General features: G+C 37.0%; 1 protein-coding gene and 1 long non-coding RNA gene across 2 annotated transcripts; both read left to right on the top strand.

Annotated features, from left to right (window-relative positions):
• Positions 1–4534: 4534 nt before the first annotated feature.
• LOC123958927 lies at positions 4535–6087 on the top strand. Its single transcript, XR_006822184.1, has 2 exons — positions 4535–4618; positions 5251–6087. It is a non-coding gene; the product is annotated as an uncharacterized LOC123958927 (long non-coding RNA).
• A 5759-nt stretch (positions 6088–11846) lies between these two features.
• Positions 11847–23618, top strand: spi1b (Spi-1 proto-oncogene b). The gene is made up of 5 exons (XM_046033074.1): positions 11847–12548; positions 13069–13159; positions 14390–14586; positions 18292–18442; positions 21356–23618. Exons 1-5 carry the CDS (start codon positions 12507–12509, stop codon positions 21667–21669), a joined length of 795 nt encoding a protein of 264 aa, XP_045889030.1. The 5' UTR covers positions 11847–12506; the 3' UTR covers positions 21670–23618.
• Positions 23619–25360: the final 1742 nt, after the last annotated feature.

Genomic DNA, 25360 nt, shown 5'->3' with positions numbered 1-25360 from the left:
TGCTTTCGCCAGTCATCAGAAGTCTCTGTTAAGGTAGGATGGTTTAGTTGTAGCCTAAAATGAAAATAAAAAAAAGTAACTAAGTACATTTACTCAATTTTCAGTTTGTGTACTTTTGTTTGACAGCTATAGATACTACTTTACAGATTAGAATTTTTAAAAAAAAATTAAAACACAATGGATTGTTAACGGTTAAACCAGTGTTTTGAGCTAGGGCTCCTGGTCATGTTTCAGATGTTCAGAGTTGTCTGTTATTAGCAGTTCCATCAAAGATCCATTTCCCATCTAAATTTGTCAGATGGTTTTATTTAAATGACTGATCAAGGCTCAAATAGGTGAAATAATCCAATATTTAGCAAAAAAGCAAAGATCATTGTTTTTTCTTTATTTGTTCCCCATTTTCCCTTTTAACCCCTTGGAAAGGCCTGGGCCCAGGCTGGGGCCAATGATCTACCAAACTGTTTATAAGTTAAAACTAAAACGGTGAAATTCTGCTTAGACATAAACGCATTAGTATTAAAGAGGTGGTACTTATGGCTTTTTCCCTCTCCTTTATTGAGTTATTTACCTTTTTTGTGCATGTAGGTTTGCAAAGTGAAAAAGCCCAAAGTCCAGCCCAGAGGGAGTTCCCATCTCCCACAGAAAACTCTGCTCTGAACTGCTTGAAAATGGCTCGTTTGTAGTTCAGCCGCTTCCCTTTCATCCCTGTGACGTCACAGGGATGAAAGCTAAATGCGCCTCAAATAACGCTCGCCAAGCAGCTAGTCCAACACGTCTTCAAAAACACAGATGGAAAAACACTGAGCTGCAGCATACACCTCTCATCTCCCTTCCAAACACTAGCTACCCTCCAGGCAGTCAATGGACATAAAGTTGTTACTGTGATGTAGAGACAGAGCTCAGTTAAAACTTTATGGATGAAAGATACTTTTGTTACAGATTAATAACTCACCACTCTGAAACTCTTTCTGCAGTCCATGTTGCCAAGCTGGTCAGCAACATGTACAGCTGAATTGAAGCTGTTTACTGGCTTCTCTTGCCTGCTCTTCTCTGCTTCTGATTGGCTAGTAGTCCTTAACTAGGAACTGTGCATGTGCAACTCCCAACAAAGATCATTTAGAGACAAGATGTATCACTCCATAGCTAAAACGAAGCCCTCAAGCTGCAGCAATGTGCAGTATGAAAAAAAATACGGTGTTTTTTGAAAATTAAACCATGTAAACCTGTTCTGGTACAACCCCTAAATAGGATTTTGAACCTGAAAATGAGCATAATACCACTTCTTTAACAAATTGATCGTGTATTAATAGTACAACTTTTCTACAGAATGAGTACATTTTGCTAATAATACTTCTGTACTATTACAATTCATGTGTTGTAGTTTTATTTAAATCAGCAGTAGGGAATTATTTTAAAAATAACTTTGTGTCATATTTGCTTAAACATGAGACAGATAATCTGAAAAAAAGGTTCCTCCTACTGCTCCTGATGCCATTTTCAAGAATCCATTGCTCCCGAGTCAAAACAACTAATCAGAGCCAGGAGAAGTCTCTAACGCAGTGTCAATCTCTGCTCATGCATACCCTGTGCAGCCCCCCTCCTCATGCATGCTCTCATTCAGTCAAGCTCAGTATCTTCAGCAGCTTCAGAAGGTTTTCAAACACAATGTCTAAGAAACAACCACCAGCAATGAAAGAACTGCTCATCCCTCCTTCACAAGTGTGTGATGCATGTCGTATCGACGAGTGGCAATGAGGCATGATGATAAACAGTGGGGAATAACTTTTGAGGGCGGGCAGTGGTGAACTAGCCTCTCATTCTGTTGTTAGATGCTTCTGAGACATGAGTCAGTGCTCATGCCCAATGAGTGCAGGGGCAGAGTGCACGCAGGTAGGCAGGCGGCCAGGTGGCCAGGTAAGCAGATAGGTACTGTAGTTAGGGAGGTAGACAGGCAGGTAGGTCAACCAATCATTTCAGACCAAATGAAATCATTGGCCATGCTGATTACAATCCTGCGACAGTTGCAGATACCGGACCTTTTAAATTTTTGTGTCAGAGCATTTGATTTAAAGAAAATTTCAACAAATATAACAAAAAATGCTTCTAAACTAGATTTTTTACCACAGCTTTAAGTAAAGAATCTGAATACATCTCTCAAAACGTCTTTCTAACAAAAGTAGTTCAAATATAGTGAATCAGTTGTCTATAAAGTAGTCTATATATTTTTAAATGTACAGTATGTCAAGGTCCGCACCAAGCATTTTAGTACCCACTTTGAAAGGGTTGCATGGTATGTGGCCAGCTCTCCTAACCCCACTTCACCTCTGGTTTAGTTCTCTTAATAAACTGCCTGACCACCAGGTGGTGCACATGACAGAGGTTTACTCCCGGATGGCATTTGCCCTGAAAAAGCTAAGAAAAAAATAAATCTCATTACATTTTCAAAGTATGTGCATTCTATCTTCTCCCTCAGTATTATCTACTTTTTAAGTGCACTTATAGCTAATCACATATGGGATTTAGCAGTCCCTCCAGAGTTGAAGTAGGACGCCTGTCCACCTGTATCCATCATTCCCCGGCCCCACCTCCCTCCCCCTGTATTTTTGCCCAACTGTGAGAAAACAAGCCTGTGTGCTGACTTTCTCGTGGCCTGAGATGGTTAAAGGGAGTTTTAAGAATGAATAATATTGGTCTACTTTTTCATTTTTATAATTGCCACCATAGCACAATAACATGAAATGGCAAATGTATGATCACGAACAGTCTTAACTCCTGTCAACAACATATAGTCGAAGCTAAACTGACGACATGTTTTTTGGGGATGTTGTTGAAGTCTAACCAATCTTTAAGTTCTCAGATTTTTAAAAATAGATGGTCTAACTGCGGCTCTGACAGGCGGACTTAGCACAGTGAGATGTGAAGATAACCAAAAAAAACATGATTAATATCCGCACTGAGTCATCCTTCTCTGACTTGAGCAATACATAAAGAAAGAGGAACTTGTTGTTTGGTGGGATAGGGGCCCATAGCCTTATAAGGGTTTAAATGGGTAAATGTGCGTGTTTGTGTGTGTGTAGGTTTGGGATTGAAGATTTTCAAAAAAAATTTACTCAAATAATATTGAACAGATTAAGACAGCATATTAGGCCTACTACTGCAGAGTTGGACTCTAATGTGTCAGAAAATTAGAAAAAAGTACTTTTCCACAGTGAGTGGTTTTGTGTGTGTGTGAGGTTGTGTGTGTTTGTGTGTCCATGTGCCTTGTGATTCACCCTTGTCTAATAATACCCACAGCCTAGTCTGATAGTTGAATCTTGTGGAGTCCAGAGAAAATGAGGAATCAGGAATAAGAAGTGAGAGGGCTGGATGTCCCCTTGCACGTATGTCAAGCGACTGTTCCATGTCATTGTGAAACACATGATGGCCACTGAAACCTCTGGTGACTATCAGCCAGGAAACATAGGCCTTCTCTGTGGACTGTCCACCCACAGAACTGAAATATTTGATGTAATAATTTCAGTTTTTTGCAGGCATTATAAGAATCATATGCGACAGAAACAGAATGCATATTGTTGGGTACCACTTTTTCAGGTTAATACAACCCCTGCGTGTGCTCGCAGATTGCACAATTGCATTGCATGTCAAAGTGACAATTTCTTCAGATCTGCTGGTAATTTGTGGCTTACATTGTCATGAGCCATGCAAGGATGTCAATATATAATAAAATCATCTAACACATGTACTTCTGTTTTTAAAATTAAGTGAAATTTGCATTAATTTGTGTGTTGGATATCTGTGGAATTCAATTTTAGTACAAAAATACTGCATACACATTTACTTGTGAGTTAAACTGTTTTCTAAAAACTCCTTCTCACTTTATTATGTGTGAACAAACATATCAGTATCACACATTATATATTTGCACATTGTAACTCTGCACCTCTGTTTTTTTTTGTTAGTATAAGCTGGTCTGGACACTCTTCACCATGATAGCAGCTGCTCTGTTTATCAAACAAGCTCCTCTCATTCATTCACCGACAACAAATGATAATGAATGAGCTGATTTGAATGCTTGTTATTTATTCTAGCTTTGTATGTCACAGGTGCGCCGCTGCTTTTAGGACACTCCTGGTCACAGAATCATCAAAAAAATAGTCACATTCTTAGTGATTCTTAGTGGACATGCAGTGCTGACACAACCTGGTCACCTTTATTGTGTCATGTGTGTTGGTAATTAATGTGCAGTAAAGTCGATAATAAAAATAGGTTCAACACTTAAGTCTAATGGAGGCACAGGCTTTAGACTCAAGATGTGAGCAAAGGAACTCATCAGCATCATGAGTGCACACTAGATTCATAGCCTTAAATTTTTTGTTTTGTAGGGAGAGTTTGTCACCTTCTTGTTTTAATAAGGAAGAAGAAGAAGGAGAAGAAGAAGAAGAAGAAGCCTTATGGTACCAACCTAAATTGGTAGAATTAAGGAAGTTTTTAGTTCCCCTGCTAATTCAGAGATATATAGAAAGCCTGCATTTTTCAACCACCTTTGTTTCCAGCAGTTCAGCAGCTCCCCTGTGGACACCTTAACAGCTCATCGCTGGATGTTGTACAGAGTGCAACGGTAAGACCGAAGCACATTGTTCTCCGAGTGAGACTGTGGGCGTATCCTGACTTTCCTTATATGAGCACAGTGATATGAGATTGTGTTTTAGTATTACTTAGTATACAATGTTGAGTTTATGAGCTGATAAATTTATTTTACCTGCAGTATTTTCTTATGTTTTATTATTTCCAAGACTTTCCTTTTTGTTTGTTAGCTTAATGATTTCATTTTTCTAGGAATTCATGCAATATTTAAATAATTTAGTTGATTGCCTGCTTTACTCAAATATAAACATAGACAGACATTAACTACTACTGATTTAAATTAAGTCATCAAATTTTGTATCTTTAATGTTTGACCTGACAGATCGCAATTAAAATGCTTTGCATTTTTTCATGTGGAAGGCTGAAACATTTACACTTAAAAATGGAACAACAACAAGAATTGTATGTACTCTCAGTTATTTAGGGGTGGTTATTAATGTGTAAAGCCCACTAAATATAAACTTTGCTATACACAATTTACCAAGTCAGATATTATTTGCATGCATCCAGTAGGCTATTAAGAGTAATACAGCCTGCCTGGGGATTTTTTTTCTTTTGTTTTTTTGGACAAAAACTCTTTCTTTTTTCACTGCATTGCTCAACTAGCTGAGAAGAAATGGTGAGCGAAGATGATTACGAAATTTGAATACTGCCACAGGAGTTACAGAGTGTGGACATCAGCCTGCAGTCATTCTGGTCAAACTGATGTTCTGCAGAGGAGGAGTGCAACACTTCCTGTTGCGACGTACCCTGTATCCTGTTTTCCACAGTCAGTGGTCATGCGTGTCATTCTCCTCTGCGAGTCTGTGCGGGCACAATCTTGTGACCCGCTGTGAATCTTCTGATACTGAATCAAGGGAGACTCCGCATGTCTGAGAAAAACTCTAAATGTCAGCAAAAAAATATGTATAATAGCACAATTAATGTATCCATGTCAGCTGAGAAATTACTATGACTTTAGTCTAACTTGCAAAAAGTGAATGGAGCAGACTACAGTAAATAACAGACATATTCCATTGTATAATCCCTGTGTTTTTAAGTTTTAAGTAAGCTGTAGCAGCACCAGAAACAGAACCATTTGATAACCACCGTACTGTGCTTCCTTCAGAATATTAGTAGCCTCTTAAAATAAGTGCATGCAAAGACAGATGATGAGAACACTGACACCTTCACACAGCAGGCCCTAGGAAGGCCGAACAATGTGACTGAGTATTAAGAGGCGCCAATGTAACAGTTTGCATGCTTGTGTGTGAGTTTTAACCATCAGAGATATGTATCTTGTGACTACATTCAGATGTAAAGCTGTGAAGTACTCAGTTACACCCTGTGGTGGAACCAAACCAGAATGCAGTACTTGGTCAGAGCTACTGCAGGTCACAAATATGTAACTTCACAGTGTGTCACTTACACTTGAAAATAAATATAACAATTCTGGCAACTTTATTTTATACACTATATCTCATTGTACATGTTTTTGAGTGAGAAAAGACTGGACACCATAACATGAACACCCATTTAGTGTTCATAGGTGAAACAATTTGCTTGCTAGTACCTCCCATGCTCACTAACATGTTGCGTCTTGTTTATGCCTGGTCAAGGAATAGTCCGGCACAAAACTCCACAGATTCAACAACTAACATATAATGTGTTAATTAGTGAGTCTTGGATGTGCTGGTGGAGTTTTTTACCTTTACAACAAGTTTACCCCATTTTCCTGTCTTTGTGCTAAGCTAAGCCAACCAGCTTCTGGCTGTAGCTTCATATTTAACATACAGAAATGAGACTGGTGTCACTCTTCTCATCTAACTCTCACCGAGAAAGCAAGTGTATTTCCCAAAATGCCAAACTATTTCTTTAAATACCACACTAAACACTCAATTATGAATAAGTCCAACTTTGAAAAATGTTACTTAAAGCAATGTCATGTCATTTTATGTAATTATGTTAAAAACACAATCTTACTCTTACAAATTAAAACTTGAATTTATAAGCAATAAACTCCCTGTTGCTCATTTCAGCACACTCAGGGGTTCTGCTGCCAGTATGGAGGCTAATGTTACTCTACATTCTGCAATAACTGACTCTTGTTGCCACAGTTGCAGCTGTTTTATTTATTTTTTTCAATTTAAGTATATATATAATTAGCAAAATGTATATTTAAACTATCAAATTATGCAGTGCAGAAAATGCCATTACTAATTACTGATGCATTAATGTGTAAGTTGTAAGTAGTATTGTACTATTGTAGTGTACTCCTGTTGGTCGAGGTAGAGCTAATTTTAAGTATGTTGTTGAGTATAATATTTTACAAGCCCATCATATGTTTTGTAAGGTTTATATAGCATCTTAATTTGTAAAAACCTGTAACCATAGCTAAGCACTAAATGCAGTGTAAAAAGTACGATATTAGTAGTATAGCCTACAGAGGCATCAAAAGGAAATTCCCAAGTAAAGTATCTCAAACGTGTACCTGCGTGTACGTACAGTACTTGAGTAAATGTGCTAAGTTAAATTCCACCACTGTTATTTTTTCAGCTGTGAACCGGTGGTGTATTATGAATCAACACATCTCTGACACATTCTTAGCTAAAACTGGACATTGTGTGAGTCTCACATGTTCTGACTATTGTATTAGATTTCAGAGAGAGTTCATGTTTTTGTGTCTACCACTGCATTATCAATACATATAGGTAATACAGCTAGACTCCTGGTTCCATGGTTGATAGCACCACTGCAAACTACAACCTCAATAATGAACAAACAGTTGAATTGATACCTATTTTACAGTGTAAATCAAAAATGAACATTATTATCTTTGTAAAGGTAGAATTTATGGCTGAGCTGTGGTGTTGGACTGCATTAGATTTTACAGGTGTACCTACTAAAGTGGCCTCTGAGTGTAAATTGGCAAAGCTAGTTGAAGTTTTTGAAAAAAAATCACATGCACATGACGACTGGAAACTTTTTGGAAAAACAATGCACAGCATGTGATCTGTCAGGGCGACCGTGTTTACAGTCTCCTTACAATGTTGCAATCTGCATGCAGAATGCGAAATAGAAGCGTTAAAGGCTTAAATAAACACACTCTGGGCTCAAAATGTGTTAATAATAAGAAATTTAAAAAAGCAGGATGGTTACTGTGACTGAGTATGACATGCGGTTGATCTGTATTCCAGGAGCACTGTAATAAGTGGAAATGATTTTGGTGTAACAAGCCAAAAGTGTTATCTGCCTTCTTCTGTTTACTGTAGTTTCTAATATGGCTCACACAATAAGTCATTTTCATTGGTCACACAGCTCGGTTTGTTTCTTTTTATCTTTAGTTACTATTTCTTACACTGACACGCTATTGTTTTAATTACACCACCTGGAGCTGGTATGGAATAAATGTCTTGTCAAAAGATGTTTCAGCAGTCCACACTGCATACTGTAAGAGAAAGGATTGCACATAGACTTGGCACTATGGTTTAAGAGCACTAGATTAAACCATTAGGCCATCATGTCACACAAAGAAAAATGTGCCACCAAGGTAACCGACCCTTAAAGAGGTCTGGATGATCCTGACCATATGACACGTAAATAGATTAATTTAAAGGCAACCTTCAAGGAACTGAATCTGAAAGACAAGTTCCCAGTTCCTCATTTAATAATATGTCACTGTTGGTGTGCATGTACTGTGTACTTCATCTCTCAGGCCACAAGGAAGACAAACAGACCTAGACTAGTGCAGTTACTTGTATAAAATCAGAGAGAAGACCAAACCAGATGTATGATTTTAAAAATCAAATTAAATTTAGATTCAAATAGTCTGTGTTAAAGTTGAGTCAGTGTCAATGGCTAGCTAAGAGAAACAGTTACTACAGTAATTATTGTAACAGACCTGAACGTCACTTGACTTACCTCCAGTTTTAAATTACTTTTCTGCAGGTGCAACAGTGATAAAATCAATATCTTCAATCCATTTTCTTTTGACCATCTCTGTAAATACCTCTGCTGGCGCACACTGGATAAAGAAATGCATTGTCTCAACTCAATCATTAATTTAAGCTGTTTCTCAAATAAAGTACTAGTAAAGTTATATGTAGTATGATGTTATTGTACTTTTAGAGTGTGCGAAGTTCTATGAGATCAGAAACAGTATAAAGGCAGTAATTTAGTTAAATTTTCACCTACCACAAACCTTTGCCCCAAATCCTGCAAACTGGTGGCAGTGTCTGACGATTTATGCTTCCTTGTCAAAAAATGGTACCTCAATGCAAATTAATGGCACCTACCCCTACCTGTGACCATAACCACAACCGCATGCAAAGAACTGCAAAGTAGCACATCTTTATAGGTAACATAAATTGTCAGTACACTGGAGTTGTTAACCTGTATGAATTTTACCTGAAAAAAAGTTTAGAGGGCCGAAACATCATTATTAACGTAAGTGCAAGTGATCGACAGTGTGCAGGATTTCTCTTTTACAGATCAATTTGCACCCAAAATAATGTGTTGAATAAATTTGAACAAATGACTGATGCAGACTATTTATTTTCCTGAATAACCACAGCAGTTGATATAACTCTTTGACTCATTGGGTGGCTTTGCTGTGGTTATCTGTGGCTGTCGCAAGACTGTAATAAACATTGGCTGGCCTACCTGCCTGCATACCTACTGACCTGCCTACCTGTGGAGTGGCTTTGGAGGGAGGCCTGAAGGGAGGGGTTGGGATTTCTTTGGTTGGATACTTTCAAAATCTAGCTGTCCCTTGCTGGTTCGTTGCCTATCCTAGGTTTGTTGTAGGTTAAGCTAACCACCAGTATACAGTTTAAAGTAATTGTAATATAAATTATCTCCAGCTTTACAAGCTGCAACATTATGTGACATACACATTTTTGCATCAATAATTAATCAATAATTAATCAATAATCCAGTAACACAATATGATTTTGAAATGGGCCATGAGTCCTTTTTGTGCAGCTGCTAATAATTTTGTACTTTTACCCATGTAACATATTGAATGCAGGACTCTTACTTGTTACAAAGTATTTTTACTGTGTGGTATTAATACATTGCCCCGGCCTTTCTTTGTGGAGTTTCCATGTGTCTGCGTGGGTTCTCTCCGGGTGCTCCGGCTTCCTCCCACCATCCAAAGACATGCAGGCTAAGTTAATTGGTGACGCTAAATTGTCCTTAGGTGTGAATGTGAGTGTGACTGGTTGTTTGTCTATGTGTGGCCCTGCGATAGAATGGCGACCTGTCCAGGGCGTACCCCACCTTTTGCCCGATGTCAGCTGGGATTGGCTCCAGCCCCCCCCCGACCCTGTACGCAGGATAAGCGGTTAACGATGGATGGATGGTATTAATACATTTACTTAAGTACCTCTGAAGATGATAACATTAAACTTTTATTACCCACTAAGTTGCAATTGAGTTGATGTTAGTATCAATTTGTTAAAACTCTACATCAGCTAACATTTCAGTTCTATAATTGAATGTTAACACGTACCGTGTGGTTAAATGATCAAACTTGACTTAGTATTATACTGTAAGTAGAATCACACTCAAATTTTAGCTTAGCTTAGGTTATACATAGAATGCATTTTAAACTGTTGCTTTTCTGTTATTATGTTGCTCAACATGATCAAAAACTCACCAAAAAAAACCAATAATTATCTTTTGGATTCACAGAAAAAAGTTGTGATGGAAATAGTGCATGGCTTTCTGCAGCCCCCTCTGTGTATTAATACTCTCGGAAAATGCTACTGTATATGTCATCAGTTTTACACTGCCAACTGTGATTAGGGCTGGTCGGGGCTGGCCACAGTCTGTGTGGTTTTAACAGCTCCCCAAACAAAGACTCTAACGATCATGGTCTTCCACCAGTCAACAAGGAAAACAGGCCAACACATTGATCAAAAGCCTTTGAAATTACAACAGACATGAAGACACAAGTATCTTAACCACTTTAAAAAAGCATGCAACATAGAATGCACAAAAGAAGAGAAATAATTATCTATAATTATCTACACCATAATTATCCCCAGTGACAATCACTATCTACTGCACCTTCCTGTGTGATTAATGTAGCTAACTACTTTATGAAAGCAGTATTTTAAAGAGGATTTGATCATGCTTTTAATCTGTAGATGAGATCTCAGCACCCATAGGAATTAGCACACTGACTGCGGTAAGAAGATAAACATAACCTCAGTATTTTGATCTTACAGAAAGTAATATTTTCAGGGCATTGCCTTATCACAATGCTGCAGTCTTCCTCTACAACAGGCAGCGCTAACAATATACACACAGATTTGTGCTACACTGTTAACTGTACTATTCACTTATTAACAGTTATCTCAGCATCTGGGAAATATGCAGTATCTTCAGTTATTACAGTTGCCTTGATGTGTTCAGAAACTGGTAACCAACATATTTAACTTTCATTTTGCCCCAATGCATTGAGAACGTACAGTGGACAGAATAAATATCCATAGTATGTTACATAACAATGTTTTACTGAGCCAAACAAACAGGCTTTTGCAGTTTCTTAGTTGGTAATTACAGCAGATGGACTCAATCTCCTCCCAAGAACAGTATCTCCTCTTTGTGATAATAATAATCTTCATTTCACTCAATGTGGTTACAACACAGATACTGTACCTTCATCTTATCTTCCAGCTGTGTGTGTGTGTGTGTGTGTGTGTGTCTGTGCGAGTGCGTGTGGGCATGTTTGTGTGCCAACATTTTTCCTAAACAAACTTCTGTTTACATCACCCCACAACATGTTTTAGTCATTTTGCCACAGCGTACACTTTCAGTCCTTCAGTTTCAGGTTTGCATTCAGAACCCGGATGCATGATTGTTTACAATGTGACACTTAAACTTCACACAGTGTACTAACAGCTAAAAATAATATCCATTGCTTCACAATCCTGTCTTTGTTGTCCTGAAATACATAACTTAAACCCCCCCAATATAGCATTTATAAGCCTTATTTAAACCTTAAATAAATGGTTTATGACACTCTGTAATGTAGACATAAGTGTTAATATTCAGTATTTGTCAACAATTATAACTTCCTCAAATTAAGACATTTATATTATTAGATATATTTTAGTATATTATCATTCATTAGCTTTATACATCAGCTCTGCAAAAACACATTAATAAACACAAACAGTTCCTTATATCTGCAATGAATAACATTGTAATAAACTGTTTATTGAATGCTTACATACTGCATAAAAATGCTAAATGGTACCCATTATGCCTTGTATGACAAAAGCCACATTTTTCACCAGATACTGCTGTTGAGACCATAGCCAATGCTATAGTTTGAATTAAACATATTTTAAAAGCAAAGGATATTAATAAAATCAACCAAACTTAAACTTAAAATGTTCAACAGTTCATTGCAACCTGTGTTTGCCACATCAGGGGGGGACTGACAGTGAGGAAATGCCTTGAAGATGATTGGCTGCTAAGAGGAGGGAACAGTATATAGACCCTGATAAATATGGAGTTTCATGGTCTCCCCTGACAAATCATCAATGACCAGGAACCTTTAGCAGACACACTCTATTGCTCCCACCCACAGACATTTTACAGAAGTCAAAAGTTCCTTTTTCATTTTACAGTCAAACAGCGGGCCTTGTTAATTTAATTTTATCTGACACAGCTGAAGGCCTCCGAGAGTAGCTAAGTTCTTAAGTGTTCACTATACAATAAGAGAGAGAGAGAGACATTTTTTGGTCTTTGTTGAGTGAGAGGAAATTTTGAAACATTGTGCAATGGTGCCGCAAAAGTTTTGAAAGGTTGTGAGAGAGTGTTTTGCCAGTAAAGCGTCTGAGACTTGGTCTACTGGAGAAGAGGTCTCCATGTTGCATCCATACAGAATGGAGAGCTACCTCATCCCACCTGTAAGTATCTTATTTATTTTCTTATTATCTAAACTCTCAGGAGACTTTCTAGCATGTGAAGCTTGAAAGAGTTCCTTGTAGGAGTAGTTTGTTTTTAATGCAGCATTAACCAGAAACACATTTAAGAGTCAAGAGGACGGACATGTATTATTTAAAATTAGATGACTTAATGTGAGTCTACTTCAATTTGAATACAGGACGCAAAGTCTAGAAGTCTTTTATATTACAGGCAACATGAAAATGAAACTCAAAAGATCTTGACAGTTTCAGAACAGTAGTGGCAAGAAAAAAAAATCATTATTAAAACACAATTACTCCTAATGTATCATCTAATTTACATATTTAGAAACAATGTGAATATTTCATAAAAGGTGAGTTTGATTATTTCCATTAAATGATTACATGAGTAATGATATAATGGATGTTGTCTGTTTCATATACACCATCCAGAAAATATATATAATAATATTTTCCTGTCATGATATTTTGTGGCTGAAAGTGTTTTTATTTGCTCTTTCAGCACTCAGAAGAAATGTACGATCCTGAGATCTACAGACATCCAATTACAGAATATTATAATCCATATGTTTTAGATGCTGATATCCAGGCAGGTGAGTTTTACTTCAACATTGATTTTGTTTCAAAAGCGTTTCAATTTAAATCCCCAGTTGATCTATTTAATCACAGTGAATGAGGTTTAAATGAAAGATTTTTAAAAATGCAATCGAATGATGATGATTGTACGGGCAAATGTTAATGACACATACTAAATCCACCGACTTGACTCTTGTTTTGAAGTGTCTTCATTTCACTAAAAGAAAATTGTAATTTTAGTCATTTAGTCAGCTGTCATTTTATTCTTCACATTAATCACCATGACCTGATGTGGTGACACTGACTTTTTCTGGTATATTGTACATAAAAAGTCTGCAGTGTGTGCAGCTGGAGCGCACCACATTAGGGTGTATGGAACACAGGAAACAGATGCCATTTCTTTCGGCTCGCTACAACTACAGACATAGAACAACTTTCGCCCCATGGGGTTTTGTTGATACAAGAGAGGTGCTTTACTTTCTCTTGTAATCAACTGTTTTGAATATTGCCCCAAAACAATCTAAATAGGGGGAAAATTCTTTTCCCTTGCCTTATAACCCCCTGAGAAAGCTTCAGTTGTCTAATATCTGAATATCTCACACCTATTACTACAATCTTTAAATAAAAATGAATACACTACATATACTGATATACAAAAGAAGGATCTTACAGTGTTGAAGTCGATGTGCAACATGGCATTATTATCCAGTTTCATTTATTACTTTTAAGAGTGTGTGATATACTTGTTCTCTTCTATTTGGCTCTCCTCTATTTCCATAGTGAAACTTGAGAGCTGGCATGTTAAAATTTTCTTGTTTAATTCTAAAATACATTCTGAAAAACATAGTCAAGGACAACATGAGGAGGAGCGCAAATTCAAAGCCAACGGCTGTGGCGACACTTCTAGTGTGGCAACAAACAGGAAAGAGCTTCATGCTGAATTCTCTATTATTCCCCTCATTTCACCCGGTTTATGCAAACTCAAGCACTATGAGTAAGCAGCTCGTTGTCAAGTCAGTATGATTTTCATAGACAGTCTGGCATTTCTAAACTTTTAAACATGTATTTCTACTATATCACGTTATAAAAGACATGTTCGTGACTTTGTATGAGGCTTAAACTTACTAGGGTCTTTTTTTTTGTAGGAGTACAATACAAGTGTCAACTGTTGAGACACCAAAGTAGTGACCTTAAGAAACCACAAAAAGCTGTGGCCATTATGAAGTTTCTCACTTCTCTCTCTTTAGATCACTGGGACTACCACACTCACCCTCACATACACCCTGTAGAGTTTGAAAACCTGCAGGAGGCCAACTTCACAGAGCTGCAGAGTGTGCAGGCTCTCCACCCGCCCGGCCTCATACGACACGAGGCCATACGATATGAACCCGAAAACCTGCTTGATCCAAATCTTGGGGCAAATTCACATGTGTTACAGCAACCAGTAAGTCCTTCTGTCACCCAACAACAACAAAACACTCATGGATTAAAAAAATTAACAGACTTTCAGTAAATCAACACACACACACGGTTGCACCTGCACACAACAAACAACTACATGCATTCAAATATAAATGTAGACTAATAAATGCAGACAAATAAACAAATAATGGCTGTTTTTTTGTTTGTTTTTTTACTAAAGCAATTTAATGTTAGAGTAACTGATGAGTTATGTGCTGTATAATTAGTCAGGGACTTCAATGCAATGATGCCTCATTCATTGTTGAAGTGATGACAGTAATGACCTGAAGTGAGACGTCTTCAAACGCAGACATCTTCAGAGACAACATAATTCACAGTTGGGTTTATAATCCGAGAGGACATTTGAGGAGTTAGAGGGTCCTGTGACAAAAATCAGGAAGTGAATCTTTGAGCTACAAGAAAAACTTTAATTTTTATTTTTTTTTCTGTGTTTCTAGTTTTTCTTTCAGTTTAAAATGAAAATTTTGTTTCAGTAGGGTCTGAAGGCTCAGCTAAGCTTCAAGTAGAACAGAGATCTCTGGTGTTGGACTACATAACAAGTTACAAGTACAGTGTGTCTAACCAAGTGAACATTTTTAAATCTGAAACCTCGACACTTCCACATACCATTTGTTGGATATATCATTACAAGCTCAAGCTGTGAAGACAAGCAGAGGTCAGAAAGGCATATTTACTTAAGGTAATTTAAAGCGCATTTACATGTATTTAAATAACAAAACAGACATTAAAAGACAGAATCTAAAAGAGAACATAAAAGAAATTGTAATCACATGTACCATAAAACTTACATTGTATGTATATGTATTGTTATATTATTCATAATTTACAATTCTAGTCAGGATTACAGACTTTCCAAATACACCAACACTTTCTCCACTGGAGGTAATGGTGAGGCCAAAGGAGTCATGGATTTAAATCCATGGACCATTTGTTCTGTTATTATTTATTCTATGAATCCAACAACAATCCTAACAACTGGCTTTTATACTTTTTTGATGTTATGCCCAAGTCAAAAATAGGAAATTAAAAAATGGGCCATGGACCAAATTTGAGTTAGATACTTACTGTGTCTGATTTGTGTGACAAGTTATTCTTTGTGTGTTGTACTTGATAGCCTAACTTTGCAACAAAATACACTTAGACGATGGCGCTACCTCATTTAACGTAATGAATATAGGCTTGAACACCAATATTGTTAATGGTTTAACGAAGTATTTTGAAAAATGTCACCTTAAAAGTCTTCACTTGTGTGAAAAGATAAACTCTTACAAGACACTGTAAGTATAATGCTGCCATGGAAAGAGTGAGTTATTACAGAATTAATTTGATACTGAAGAAATCTTGGAGGATTCTCAGGCAAGTTCTGAAGCATTACCATTCCTGTCCCAGTACACACACACATTAAGTTAGACTGTGCAAATTGAGCCTTTTTTTTAATATCCCAAAATACGTAGTTAAAAAAACAACTTAAAATTGATGTTTAGGCTCATGTTTATACCAATAAATCAGGTACTGCCATGGCCCAAGTGTATTTACTGCATGTTTATCAAGTGCAACATCCAAAGAAGTCAGCAACTTCCTGGTTACACAAATCAGACAAATTAAATAAAATCAAATTTGGTGCGTGGCCCGTTTTTTTCAATTTGTATTTTTGACTTGATCAAAAAATCAAAAAGTCAGTGAACATGTGAAGTAGTCAAATATCAAACATAAATTCCATTTTTCAATTTTTCATATAGTAAAAATAGTAAAAAAATAAATAAATAAAACAACATATTTTAAATACCTTCAATCTTTAGCAATACTGGGAAGCATTTGTTCTTCATACCTAAATAAACTTCTTGTTCCTTCCTGGTATTAATTACTTTTAACTATACTACAATTAACTATTATAGGATACTGCCTTTTCACTTTGAAAGAATATATTCAAAAATTTTCATTTCATTTCATTTAGTTTTTGTGTGTGCATTGTGCTCTGCTCACAGGTGAACTGCAATTTGATTAGGATTGTTATTGTGCATGGTACACCCAGCAATCACAGTTGAATGGGATGCTATGAAACTTTAAATAGCAGTTTTCAGTGTTAAAATCCTTTCTTAAAGCATGGGACACAGACATACAACTAACATACGTACACAAACACCTACCTACTAAAACACAAGAAACATTTCATTTCAGCTTCACAATTTGTGTTTTTGCTGTTTGTAGCCTTACAAAGAAGCCACAAAGTATGCGTACTTATGGGTTACATGATGGTTTTCACTAGTGAGCAAGTTGAATTTCCCTTTTGAAAAAAAGGACTGCCATTTTCACAATTAGAGGAAAATGTGTTTGTATGTGATAAAAATAAGGTGCTAATGCATCAATAGAAACGTGATATGAGAATACAATGTGAAAACCACTGTTCACACATGGAATTCACATGTAGGTTTCCACCACTAACTGCTTTTTGTAAAGGATGTTATGAATATGTTGACGTGTATTGAAGTGTTGCCCACCCAGGCATACAGCTATAGCAGCGTCCACACATCACAGCTCATGCAGAGAGATGTTGCCATACTCTTTCACTTACAGTGAGAAGACTTTAGTAAAAACCCACGCTTCAGAATATGTGCCTGATGTTAGGTACAGCACAATATATGAGTAGCAACATGATCTCTCTAAATCACCTAATTGTACTTCATAATAATCCAATGCAAAATAGATCCAAAATACTTAAAGTGCCAAATATGGCTGTATGAAAGTTATTTTCAGAGAATTAAAATAAAAAGCCATTAAAAAGGTATTTGTTTGTGTAGGATGAGATGTAAAAAGCATCACTGGTGAAAGTAGTATTCAGTGGATTTTTGGAAGTAAAAGTACCACACTACAAAAACACTCTATTACAGGTAAAAGTTCTGCATTCAAAACTAGTAAAGTAAAATTTTAGTAAAATTATTAAAATATCAAAAGTAAAAGTTCTCATAATGCAGAATGATGCCTGCCAGTGTTATATTTCTATATGATTGGGTTGTTATTAGTGATGCATTACCATGTAAGTGTTGCTTAAATGTTGGTCACGGTGGAGCATATTTTAACTGCTTCATAACCCAATGGGCAATAATGCATAATATTTTATAAACTGATCATTTAGTTTATATGTAAACTTATAGTAACTATAGCTGGTAAATATGTTTAGTGGAGTAAAAAGTAGATTGGAAAATGGAAATATTCAAGTTGAAGTACCTCAAAATTCTACACAAGTAGAGTGCTTAGTAGTGTACTTATTTACTTTCCACAACTGAATATCATTGCCAGTGAAGCTCAAGTTAAGCTCTGCAGTTTGGCGTTCACTCCCTGGGTATAAGGACAACAATTGCACTCTTTTCATTGCTACCAAACATACATGTGCATGACAAGGTCACATTGTACAGCCAAACATTGCTTGTTTTATTTTCCCAGTCAGATCCTCTAATTTCTAAACATGTCATGCAGGATTCCATAAAATTATACTAGATTTATTTTTCCTTTCGCATAATGTATAAACAAAAAAGAAAAGACATACTGACTTTACAAAAACAAACAGAATGGAAAAGTGTTCTTTTAAAACCTTGGAGAAACATGAAGGGAATTACTGAAAAGTAAAATGACTTCAAATGACTAATAAACTTTGGCTCCTGTGTTATAGGTAGCGTTCTTCTCTCGACCTGTGTATCAACCACACGTGTCCCAGCGCAGCTCTGATGATGAGGAGCACGAAGGACGAAGTCCCCCGCTGGAGGTGTCTGATGATGAGTGTCTGAGAGAGCGAGTCTCATATGTCACACCAGGAGATCTGGGTAAGGAACCACGTTTATGGGCCATTTCATACTGTAACTGCATGTGCAGAGGGCGCACACAGCAGTAAACACGGTTACTTTAAGAAACACCAACTGTGCTGGCCATGTGAAGATTCTCAGTCATCTAGGTCATGGTATATCTAGAAGTGCTAAGTCACTGGACTTGCTTTAGATTCTTGCATCTCAAGAATTCTTACATTGGGCTGTGGAAATAACCCAGCAGATGTACTAGGAGAATGGCATGCTATCCAAAGTGGCTACCTCTTGGGCCTTGTGATGAGACATGTCAGAGATGTGTAGTCATCTTTTGGTCTGCCCTGTCTAATTTAACCAGTTTCTGCTGCATATATTTGGCAGTCAGCACCTTGTTTACTGAACAGGTGTCATGTCCATCACAACAGAATTTACTTACTCACTCTTTGTAAATGGTCTTGCAGGTAACTGTAGCTTGCTGGTGTAACCCCCAGATCTCCTCAGCAATTACGTGCTCGCTCTACACTTCCTCTTTTGGCCATCTTGACAAGGCCAGCGGAGCATGAGCTGTGTCTGCAGTGCCTGTATATTATATTGTATCTTATCTCTATCTAAATAGTTGCATGATGTTCTTTGTTACTCAAGCAACTATGCAAGCACTTCAGTGGCAGTGACTGTATGTCATCTACTTCATTGATACTTTGCCCACAACAACGCATCCCTTTGCATTTCTTTTTAATGCAACATCCTTTTTAATCTGAGTGTGGCCTTACAGAGTCCTTGTACATTTAGAGTATAAATGTGCACAGATGAATAGAGAACACACAGATAAACAAGTAACCACGGTTCTCCAAGAGACCATCTGTCCAGCTCAGGGCATCTCAGAATCATGTTCCAAACAAAGTAAACCAGAGATAGAACATGAATGGTCTTTAAATTATCACATATTGCAAATAATGGCAACTATATATATGTAGGCCTACTGAATCTGACAGTTTTGATAATTTGACTATCAAGTAAGTGTCTTAGATTTCAGATTTAATTTTTGTTGTTACAGTAATCTATTTCAGGAGTTTCATGCCATTTTTCCATTACCAGTACCAGCTCAACTTGCATCGACTCTACTCTATTCGACTCGGTTTGGTCTTGCTCCGTTTTCCATTGCAGATAGTACCCAGAGATAGCGCCCCTCAATAGGTGCGTTTCGACCAAAGGAACTATACCGCACCTTTGGAGGAACTCCCAGTGTTAACAGTGTTAATTAAGCTCGTTAAACATCACGTTCCTCCAACACTCAGATGACTGCAGCTCTTGTCGCTGGAAATGTTTTAATAACCTTCCAAACTGCGATTTTATTTTTGTGTTGCTTTCTCTGTGCTGGAGTTATTTTAAGAACTTTACGGCTTTATGCAGTTTGTTTGGCTACTATTAAATGTGTAACGATCTTTATCGTCTGTCTCTTCATTATAGCTCCCACACAAAAAAGCTGCTTTAATGGTCAAGCAAAGCCTATAGTTTTTCATTATATTCCAGTCAAATCTGATGTTCATTTAATGTTGCACATGGATAGTGGTTACAAATAATGATGCCTATGCATCAGCTGGTTAATTTGCCTAATCTTCGCAGGTCTTTAGACCACAGTGGAAACGCACACAAGAGTGGGCTGAATGAACCTTTTAGTTCCTTGAAAAGAGATATGGGGACTTAAAAAGCGGCTAATGAATCTGGTCATCATAGCGATGCCACACACAACTGCCGCGACGTAATTTTCAATGCAACACACACACAGCTGTCTCTTGATTTAAGTTAAAACGTTTCTACATTACTCAGAATGTAAAGACAGATATCGACAGAGTCGGGGCGAGTCGAGCTGGTACCATACAGTGGAAAAGGGGCTATAGTTACAGTTACCTGGAACTTTCTGTAGTGGAGAGTTAAATCTGCATTTCTTGGAATCTAGAAAGTTTCCTTTTGTAGTCATTACACACAGTTAAATTGTCTTATTAGCTTAATATTTGAGGTCTCATATCTATGGTATATAAATGGTTGGTCTAGACTGGTTGAAACTAGCAAAAACCAACCTGGTCTCAGTCCCAAGTCGTCATACATGGACTCTCGGTTAAGACCCCTTGGCATCACTTTTTGACACACTGGGTATCCCTTTAGCATTATTGCTAAAAGTAAGCTTAGTATAAATAACTCTTTCACTTTCACCCAGGAGACTGGTGTTTGTTTCCCATGTGAAATCAATAGTCAATGTTGACTTCTTTTTAACTTAAGTTACACAACTTAACTTACATAACACACTTATTTTAATCCAAAGCATGATCTTTTCCTTAACCTAACCAACTTGCGACCATTTCACAACGTTACCTATGTGTTTCATTTTGAAAGTCCAACTGGATATTTCTTGTTTATTATTGCTACCTTGACCACGGAGCCCTGCATGTGCAAAAATGGCGCCAGAGGAGTACCCAGTGCGTTAAAAAGTGACACCAAGGGTGAAACAGTGGTGCCGTTACCGTCCTGTTGTGTACGCAAGCGCACCATACTTAATGCCTTTTAAACATGGCTGTGTTTATTTACATGTCGCTGCTGATTGGGTAACACCTCTGACACATGTACCAAACGACACTGTTTTGAGGAAGCATGTTATTCAGCCCCGAAACCGTAGCAAACCGTGCATAAAGTTTTGAGATTAAACTTGCCCCAAGTGTTGATTTACCACGAGTTGGGAGTGAAAACGTGTTGTTTACAGTTAAAGAATTTGTACCACACCATTTATAGTGTCACTATTCCAAGACTAATAAATGAGGATGGTTGTGAATGTGATAGTTTTTTTTTATTTCCAACGAGTAATATTACTAAATTTGTTCAAAATTAATAGGATAACATCAGTTTAAAATTAGTAATGGTGCAACTCTCTGATGTTTCCAAAAGGCAATAAAAAGAAGATCCGTTTGTACCAGTTCCTGTTGGACCTTTTAAGGAACGGCGATATGAAGGACAGTATCTGGTGGGTTGACAGAGACAAAGGGACATTCCAGTTTTCTTCCAAACACAAGGAGGCTCTTGCACACCGCTGGGGAATCCAGAAGGGAAACCGCAAAAAAATGACCTATCAGAAGATGGCCCGTGCCCTGCGCAACTACGGCAAAACTGGAGAGGTGAAAAAGATAAAAAAGAAGCTGACGTACCAGTTCAGTGATGAGGTTCTGGGGAAGAGTCATCTGGAGAGAAAACCATATGTGTAGGATAGACTGAAATGTCAAGATTTACTCGTGACAAGTGTTGACATTGGAGTAGTTTGTGTAGTTTCTGGTGTTAGATGCTTGATCAACCTTGCTAATCTGGTGTATAGCATTTTGTGAATAGCTCCATTATTGCTGTAAAGTGGGATCAGTCTTTTGAAGATACTAGCCAATGCAGCATAAAAGCATGGAACAAGAGACAAAATCCCCAAAGACTCTATGTAACAAGATGTTGGAGACCAGCATTTTCTTTTCTTCTTTGTCACCCTAAGTAGAAACAAAGCTCAGTTTGGTTTGTCTGTCTTAATTCCTGGGAAAAAAAATATTTAGTAGCAGTGTGGAAACAAAGTCAGGACCAAATATGAAAATGTACCTGTTATTTGAAAATGTGTACAGGATTTGTGAAGTTGAAAAAGTGTTATAAATATCTTCTGAATTTTGTCCCTTTTGGCTCCCTCAGATTTGAAAAAGCTCCCTTAGACATATATACTATACATATATATATTATGACATATGCAAAATCTGCACTCTTTACCCAGCCAACCTACCAGGCAGCAAGCTACTTTGTAGTGCAGCAATTTCGAAATGGTGGCTAGAGTTGGAACTGCAAGGTATTTGTTGCTAGGGTTCAGGAGGACATGTGGAATGCAAAACGATTCAACAGCACCACAAACTATAGTTTCATCAAAAATTGGTTATAGCTGTCATGCAATTCTGTTTTATTGCAGGGATGTTGTAATAGTTTTAGCTACGTGTACCTAATAAACTGGCAGGTATGAGGCTGAGGTATTAGCTTTAAATCAGAAAAACCACTACTGACCAACATGAACATACAATGATAGTGCTCAGTTTTAGAGCTCAGTATTTTAACAAACGACACTGGTTTTCAAATCTCTGTTCACATGTCAAAATCTGATTTTGACATGTGAACTTTTGACTCCAATTCTGTCTGAAAAATCAATTGACAGTTATGCGAAGATTGAAACCACTCTCATGTAGATACAGCAAATATAAAGCTATGGCAAGCATGGGTTTATCTTAGCATTAAGACTGGAAGAAGGAGGCAATAGATAGAACAGTGACATTACATTTTGGCATCAAAGATACAATTTTGAATTTAAAGAAGAACCGGAATTGAAAAAGGAAACATTGGCAAAAAGTTGTATTGGCACTGAAAAAAGTCTCACTGAAAAAGAAAAACGTAGAAAAAATACCTATTTTTCAGTGTGATGTGTTTTTCAATGACAATCTTCAGATTTTTTCTTCATGTCACTCTTATTTTCAGTGTCACTGGTTTTCAGGTTCAACTTTCTGTCTTATTGACATGCACGTTATATGACAGAAACTTCAGAGGACAGATGAGAGGACAGCTGGTTCTGGAAAAGTGAAGTTCTCTCCTTAGTGTGCCGATTATATGTAAATCACACTGTTCTTGCCCCTCCCCTCAGACCCCTCCTCTCCACTCCAAAACAGTGACAGAAAGTTGAAACTGAAAACCAGTGACCACTCATTAAAAAATTGCCAAACATATTAAAATTAAATAATTTTTAATGCCTGTGTTTTATTTTTACTTTTTTTAATGCCAAACTTTTGTGTCACTGTTATAGCCCCATAGAGAAACATCTAGCCTGGCTCGTCCCAAAGATAACAAATTCTGTCCATCTGGCCTCCAAAGTTCACTAATAAACACATTATATCTCTTCTGTTTAATCTGTACAAAAATTGTCCTAGTGTGTTTGACTCTTCTTGTGTTGGACATGCTTAAGTTCTCTTTAAACAGTAGGTAAGACTACTGTATGTACATATTTCCGTTGCAATTTAATATTTAAAAAAGTCATTATGAAGATAAGACCATTAATGTGATTATTCACATGACACAAATGTTTTGTATACGTACATGACATTGTTATGATTAAAAATGACTTGTAAAAAATAAATTGTTCATAAATATATGTGTGTTGTTTCTGCTGTGAAGATCTTTGGTAAGAGATAACAATCCACATCAGAGGTAAAAGCAGAAGAAGAAGAGCTAAACATTGTATAAAGTTGTGTAGTGTTAGGTTAATAGATAAAGTATCTCACCTTTCATTAAAGCTGTAAAGATAACTGGTGAATATGAGGAACTAAAAGGTTAATGCAGGGCAAGGGGAAGAAATGGCCTGTCACCCACTTCTTACATGTATCTGGCACCAACTACACTACAAGCACCAACTCTCTACTCATAGTGGGTGCACAAAGTGACACATCTGGAGTTTTTATCTTAATAGTATGCTATGCAGTGAAAGTGTCCAGTTTTTAGCTGTCTGAATTTTTAGAGACATACCGAGAGGCTCCAAAATGCCCATCAACTTCACTACCATCAAACCTCTCTTTAATTGGAAAAATTATTTACCACATTTCAAACTACTTTTACAGATGAAATACAATAAAATATAACAAAACAACATTTAAACCTCAAATAATAAAAAAACATAAACACAAACACTGCAATACAAAAGAATATTATCTTTCTAAAATGTAATGAGTGTAGTATGCAAATATAAAAATACTTCAGCACCTGGTGTCCCAAGAGCCAACAGCTCCCCTCAATGGTCAAGTTGCAATTGATACCCACAACTAACAGGTGAGAAGATGAAAAGAAATGGCCTTGAATAGAATAGAATACCGTACAACTTAACCAGAGCTCGATAATCAGTCTTACATTACTGTAGATGCAATAAATAATATGAAAGCTATACAGTACATGGAGTATACCAGTACACTTGGGCATCAGATTATCGTAATTAATGGTGATGGTATCTTGTGTGGTGAAATGCTTACAAGTAAAATGGAAGGTGAAAATCTGAGTCTTTCTGTTTATCAGTGCATAGACTGAGCATGTTTGTTAATAGTAACATTACTTTTTATAAAGTGGCAAGCTGAGGAAATCAGTTGAAAGTGCTGATAAGGGGCTTTCACACGGTATCCCATTTATGTCTGTGGACTATAAAACATTTCTTTAAAATGTTTTAACTTTGAATAATTAATATTTCCATTCGTTTTCAGGCATATACACTACTTTTTTTATGAAAAGGGCACAAAAATGAACTTACGTTTCTTACATTTGTGTGCTGTAGTTGTGTGTATAAACATAATTTTCCAACCTTGAACTGTTATAGCAATACATTTTGAATGATTATCACAAATCTTTTGGAAATGCGTGTAAAATTACACAATAAATACATTTTGGGTTCCTGGCAGCTTTATACTTTGTTAAATACACAAAATGATAGCTGAATTTGTGCTGGAAAAATTATACCATGCATGTGTCATGAGGACAGATGGTTTAAAATGTGATAAACAAAAATGAATGCAGGGTCTGCAAAAACTAAACAAAATAAATCTAGACGCCAGAGGGTTAATGTAACTTAATGGACAAAGACCTTGTTAATTAATCAAGGGAAAATGAACTCATATAGATAAAACAAGTACTGTGGCACTTTCATTCTCAACTATCCTCTTGTATTCATTCTTAGATTTACAGGGTGACAGGGTGCAACACAGGAGAGCGATTTTTTTTTGGATTCAAGGTTCTAAATTTAGCCTTACATCCTTTCCCCTCCCTCTCGAGGCCTATCAGTCAACTGAGGTGTTGGAGGAAAGGATGGTTGAAATATAGACTTCGGTCAGACGTGGCTTGGGGGGGATGGGCTGG

The sequence above is a fragment of the Micropterus dolomieu genome, linkage group LG20 (assembly GCF_021292245.1).
Source record: "Micropterus dolomieu isolate WLL.071019.BEF.003 ecotype Adirondacks linkage group LG20, ASM2129224v1, whole genome shotgun sequence".
In the NCBI taxonomy this organism is placed as follows: Eukaryota; Metazoa; Chordata; class Actinopteri; order Centrarchiformes; family Centrarchidae; genus Micropterus; species Micropterus dolomieu.
The sequence above is the reverse complement of the archived record's forward strand: the minus strand, read 5'-3'. Positions and strand labels throughout refer to the sequence as shown.

Excerpts from the sequence above, each read along its gene's own strand:
- spi1b (XM_046033074.1), top strand. The coding sequence starts at position 12,507 with ATGTTGCATCCATACAGAATGGAGAGCTACCTCATCCCACCT. Across the intron at positions 14,587-18,291 it reads CACATGTGTTACAGCAACCA|GTAGCGTTCTTCTCTCGACC; the intron begins GTAAGTCCTTCT and ends CCTGTGTTATAG. Across the intron at positions 18,443-21,355 it reads TGTCACACCAGGAGATCTGG|GCAATAAAAAGAAGATCCGT; the intron begins GTAAGGAACCAC and ends TGTTTCCAAAAG.